General features: G+C 45.5%; 1 protein-coding gene across 1 annotated transcript in view; it reads right to left on the reverse strand.

Moving 5' to 3' along the window:
- The window catches only part of PODXL2 (podocalyxin like 2), a 55510-nt gene extending 50876 nt beyond the window's left edge, over positions 1-4634 (reverse strand). The window contains exon 1 of the mRNA XM_037135066.2: positions 4468-4634. Coding sequence (XP_036990961.2) covers positions 4468-4531 — 64 coding nt within the window. The 5' untranslated portion in view covers positions 4532-4634. The remainder of the gene's footprint in view (positions 1-4467) is intronic.
- Positions 4635-6158: the final 1524 nt, after the last annotated feature.

The following is a 6158-nucleotide window of genomic DNA, read 5'->3' on the forward strand; positions in this document are numbered from 1 at the left end:
CTAATGAGTGGAAACATGGACAGCATCAGAGGGCCCAAAAGCCTTTAACTAGAAGTTGGTCACCTCTACCCACCTGCCTAACTCTTCCTCTTGCTTTTGAGAAGTATTCTCTAGCCACTCCTAATCTAGGCTAGGTACCAATTCTGTTACCATAGTCTTCTGAACAAATTACTTTTCTCACTGATTTGTAACAGACCATCTTACAGGATTCCTTTTGCTGAATAGTGAGCCCACAATCAGCGTGTCCATGTCAGATTTAACTTTGTCATTCCAGTGCCTGAACAGTCTCTGAAATATAGCATAAGCTTAATACATGTTGAATAAATGAACGAATAAATAAATAAATAACCCTCTTGTTAAAAAAAAAGAAATAACTGAGACCACATGAGATTAAGGTCAAATAGCAAAAAGATAATAGTTAATAGAAGAGCTGTAATTAGCTGTTTCTCTCCATAAGAAAGGTCTTGCAGATGCTCCATGAAGAAAGACTGGAAAGCTATTATTTGCTAGCTGGGTACCATTCTTCCAAAGTATAGGTAAAGAAAGAGAATACCCAAAATAGCATAAATACTTCATAGGATTTAAGGAGCAAGGGAAGAGGCCAGAGCTAAAGACTGAAGGACATCCATCCCCTTCCAGCACTCTGCTCAGGGTCCTCGTGGCAAATTCAAAACAAACTGTGGCTCAGAGTGCAGGAATCTCTCCTCTTGCTCTGAAAGTCAGTAAGGTGGTTCCATATATTTTCACCAAGAATCATTCTTACCTATGTCTGAAAACATGTTATCTATACACTCATTTAATAATTATTTTCTCATTTTTAAAAGTTAATCAGAATCATAGAATTTGCCAATCAGATACAATGCCAATTAGAATCAAACTTTGATTTTAGGTAGGCATCAGTGTATTATTAGAGGTAGAAATTGCATTAGAATTTCAGTTTACACAGAATAATATGGTCACCTCTGAGCTCCTTCTGTATCACATATTACACCAGGCCCTCTTGAGATACAATCATGAACATAAGACAGTCTCTATCCTAGGGAAAATGACCACTGTTTGGTCATTTCTAAGTTATATAAAATATCAGCTGACATAACAGCCCTACTCTGCAGAAGTGATGTCACTAGGGTAGGAGAACCAAATACAAGAAACTAATCTGGAAAAACTCATGCAGTCCAGAAAGAAAAAAAGTCAACCAATGAAAAATACTTATAATAATTAAATAACAAAAATGTTACAGGGTCAAGAGCATCTGAGCAGCCAATTTTTTAGAGGGTCATGAAGTGAAGATTTTAATCTACATATATCAGTCATTAGCAGGTATATTAGGAAAGATATTACTTCAGCTTTTTTAGATAAAGGCAACCTGATTTGTTAAATTCTTGGGATCTTACCCTCAACAAAAACACTGGAGGATCAAACACATATTTGCCTCTTCAAAACCTAAGAACTGTCTCTCTCAGAGCTGAACACTTGTGTGTTGGCAGAGAGGTCACTACCATCTAGGACTTGCTCAGACTGTCCTGGACAGCTTGGATCTTGAAAAAAATGTGTCTGCCCTCTTGAAAAAGTCTGACCAGCAGTCCTGTTGATTTCCCACCTCTGGAAATAAAATACCTTTTTACTCAGTGAAGCTCTGTGCACAGAGAAGACTGTGATCTGATGATTTCACTGGGTTTATTCCCTATAACTTCCACGATTTAGGTGATTCCTCCATTCTCTGAACCTCTCTCCTCTACCTGTCAAGCAGAGAAGCCATGATGTCTCTCTACATTTTCTCCCTCCCCCTCCTCGTCTTCCTTTACTAACAGCCTGAGAGGAATTAAGAGAGATTTTTGTAACCTTGCTGGAAAGCTGTATGTAAGAAAAGGAATCTATCTGTTTTTTTGTTGCTGTTGTTGTTCATTCTCCAGTAAACAGTTCCATGTTCTGAACATTATTTTTCCCTATAATTATTTTTTCTTTTTATATACCTTGGTATTTTCAAAAGCCTTGACAATGCTTAATTAGTTAGGTAATTATAAGAGGTTACTTACTTTCAAATTTGCCCACCAAAATAGTAGCTGAGAACTAACCATTCTATGTATATTACTTTTGCACTTAACTAATCTACCTGGAGACCACCTGATTTAAAGTTTCAGATATATACTCTTTGTAATTAATTTTTCCCTCTAATACCTACATTTTTCTGTTTCTTCATCACTGCCAACAAAGGCAGGGTGAGAAAAAGAAGGGACATAAAAGGATTTGGGGATCAGCCTCAAATAATTGAAAATCTGACCCAAACACACTGAGAAAAAGAGGCAAATGAAGCAGGCTTATATCTTGAGGGGTGAGAAAACAAGGCCTTAGTAATCCCATGTTTTATCTCCCCTGCAATTTCCTCCTGATCTAAATATCCTTTTATGATTTCTAACATCAGCTTCATCCCTACCTTCCCCCTAATCAGAAGCTCTGAAGTCCAGATCTCTCTAGGCCCTTGCCAGACACCAATACTGGAGTTGCCCAGCAGCATCTGTTAACATAGCTCCCACACCCTTGAGTGTCAGCCGCAATAGAAATTGTCTAGCACTGTTGCCCTACCACACATATACTTATACTCATTTGTGTGTCTGTACACATCAGAGAGACAATGCTGAAGGGTTTTTGTAGGGTTTCCACACAAAGATGTGAAGAAAGAGACATACTGCTGGACACACACATCACCCACACTAATGTGTGTCTAATAAGATGTGTTATGAGAAGACTGCATGGGAGGCTGGAGAAGGGAGAGAGAACAAAAGGGAGAAAAATTGCCCACAGTAATTTATGGCTAGCCATGTAACAGTACAGGCAGTTACAGCTGGGCATGGGTGCTAGCACACTTTGATGGTCAGTTTTGGTGGGACTGTCACAAAAAGAAAGAGTAAATTAATCAATATGTAATTTATTTATTGACTTTCACCTTCTTCAAAGAGGATTTAAGGTTTGCCAGAATGCAAGTAGGTGTGTGTGTCTGAGAGAAACCCTTATAGACATTTTTTCTGTGAACACACTTGGGTCCTTACCCATTCCTGATTGACAGTGGAGAAAAAGTACCCCTGCTTGAACTGATCCTTCCTGGGACATGCTCAGGAGTGGCCCCTTTTCCCTCCCACAAGTTTTCCTTGGCATTCTATCACTATGGCCCATGATAATGGCCCATCTCATCAAACAAGATTGCTCCTCCCCTCAGGAAGAGACACTTCACAAGTCTCTCCTTCATCACACACATCACACAATGTGCCTATTTTTGTGGGTTAACTGCCAGTGTCCCATGCACACTGCTACACATACACACATTATACCCCTGTGTGTCCATTGGAAGTGGAGTCGCTCCAGCCTATCTGACGTGGGAGCATGCAACACAAGCACACATGCCAGCACTCCTCTCCACCAACACCAATTTCCAATTACGCTTTAATATGTACTCATGACAACCCTCCCCGTTACTCTATAGGGCTACGAGGAGAAGCTGTTTAGCCATGTCCTGATTTGACCCATCTTTGCAGACAGCTCTTCTCCCTACCCCCATTCTGTTGTGGTTGCCTGTCTCATAGGCTGTCACACACCTTGTGTCCCCCACCACCACCCTGCACACACCTAAGTCCCAAGCCTGCCACTCAGAAGCTGTTCTCAGGCTCTGTCTCCTTCTCAGAGGCACATCCATTTCACGCCTGCCCCCCACCACCCACCGTACAGCCCAGTGCCCTTGAGTAGCTGCTGAATGGGAAACCGGTTCAGAGGGTCTCTCACACATCCTTGTTGTCAGCTGCGCAGGAGCTATCCAGCAGTGTCACTGTCATAGAGACTTTCTGGAGCTGCCATACCTCTTTTTTTGTCAGCTCCTAATAAACTAAGTTGCCCAACGCAGCCTAGGACACTCATTCACAATGACACACCCCTCCTCCTGTCCAGTAACATCACACACGTAAACACACTCTCCATGATCGCAGTAGCTGTATGGAGAGGTTCTTGGCAGTCTCCCCTAGAAGAGACAGACACTCCCACCCCACGCTCACTGTCGCGGCCCCATGGGACCTTTAGATGCTGTCTCCCATTCTTGTGTGACTGTCGCAGGGACTGGCGGCCTGTTCATCCTCTCAGCCTCGCTCCTCTAGTCCCGAGCGACCCTCGTGCAGTGCCGCAGGGAGCGTGCTCAGGTGGCTGATGACACTCCCGGCTCACTCGCCGGGGTATGTGTCTGTGTGGTGCTCGCAGGTGGAACGGCTCACACCTCAGGCACACGGGGTCACCCCACGCCCCCACCCTCTCCCTGAAGGTGCGCGTGTGCGGCGGAAGGATCGTGCCTCTGCCCAGCCAGACCTTGCTCCCCGCCCCACGGCGGTCCTTTGTTGGCGGCAAGGAGCTGTCCAGCACCGCGGCCTGCCTCCCTCGTCCGCCCAACCTTGCGGACGCCCGCCGACCCAGGCGCCGGCGCGCACTCACCTCCGGCTAGCAGCAGGAGGAAAGGCCGTAGCGGCAGCGGGGGAGCCCGAGGCAACCTGCCCATTGTGCAGCGGTTGCCGCCCGTAGCCGCAGCGGCCTGGCACCTCTGCCTGCGTTGGAGGTCTCCCTGGATGCAGGGGCGGCTCACGTCCTCCCCAAAGGACCAAGCTGCCGTCACTCACTCTCGGCCCCGCCCAGTCGCGTGCCACGGGCGCGCCCCCGCGGAGATAAGGAGGGCGCGCAGGTGGCCTCCCATCTGTCTTTTCCCCTTCCCCGGGTCAGCCAGAACCGAGGAGGTCTGGAAGAGGGGCTGCAACCGCGAGGCCTGGAATTTGGATCCTCGCACCTCGGATGAGCCGCGGTCTCCTGTTTGGCCGCAGCCATGGAGGTGAGCTCCCGGAGCTACTCAGTCACCCATCTCCCGGAAACATTTCCTGAGCACCCAGGAGGCAGGCACTGGTCAACTGCATCAAATGAGATTTATCAGAGGACAGAGGAGTGAGAGAAGTAACCACTAACCCTGGACGTGGAGTGTTGCCAATTGTATGTATGATATGAGGTTGAACAGCAGCTTCAGGAGGATCTCTCCTCCTGTCAGGAAAGGCTTCTCAGGGCCACTTGAGAGGGTGAGCCATGAAGGCAACCTAAGAGAAGGACGAAGCAAAGACCCTGGGTCAGAAAGAAGCAAAGAACTGACTTGGGACCAGTCTAGTGTACATCCTTACTTCAAATTGGCCCTGAGACCTTGAGTGAACCTCTTCAGAACCCTGGGCCCCCATTGCCTCATCTGTTGGAAGTGGGCTTTGAGTTATTAGGGCAGCGTTTCTTTCTCTTTTTTTCAAACTATAAGAGAAGTTTATTTAGGAAGTCACGGAAGTAGGAAAAGTGAGCCATAGAAGAAATGGGCTCAAGAAACAAGTTCCAAAGGCAAAAGAAGGGCCCTTGGAGCTTAGAAGAAAGAGGGCCCTGTGCAAGGAAAATGCACCCGGGGAAAGGCCGAGGTGTGCTCCACAGAGAGCTACTAAGGCAGTGTTTCTTAACTTTTGTTAAGCACTTTGACCCTATGACAAGTAAAGTTTATTTATGTACCATGCATCCCTGTAGTAAACAAAGCAGTCACACCCCATCCTCAGTTTAGTCTAGTGAAGAAAACAAAGAAAAATCAACAACAATTACAACTATAGTGAAGTCTGTCAAGAAGCAGAAAGAGCAATCAGACAGAATAGAACAGAAGTTTTACACTTCCCTTCCTGAAGGTACATTTAAGTTGGCACCTGGAAGGGTGAATGGGTACAAGGTTGGGTTGGAGAGAGAACATTATAGGCAGAAAGAAAAGTACATGTGTAATTCCTGTGTTAGAAAGGTCCTCAGCCTCTTTGAGAAACAGAGAAAAGTCCCAACGCTTTTGGAATTACTGCAGTTTGAATGTGCCCAGCAGTTGGTATTTTGTGGAGTTTTACTTTATATATAGTATATTCAGAAAACACTTCTTGAAAATAAATTATTATACTGAATCTGTTTTTTCAAATGCAGTCTTAACCCCTCTATCACTAAACATTGGATCTCAAAGAACTCTTCCAGGACTAAATACTTAAGAGAAATAGGTGTTGAGGTGGAGAGTATGTTACAGTAGATAGGAGCACCAAGGAGTCTCTCCCATTGGCCAAGATGGTGCTGGGGGAGGTTCTTAC

The sequence above is a fragment of the Artibeus jamaicensis genome, unplaced genomic scaffold, assembly GCF_021234435.1.
Source record: "Artibeus jamaicensis isolate MK-2021 breed Jamaican fruit bat unplaced genomic scaffold, CSHL_Jam_final contig_558, whole genome shotgun sequence".
NCBI classification, from domain to species: domain Eukaryota; kingdom Metazoa; phylum Chordata; class Mammalia; order Chiroptera; family Phyllostomidae; genus Artibeus; species Artibeus jamaicensis.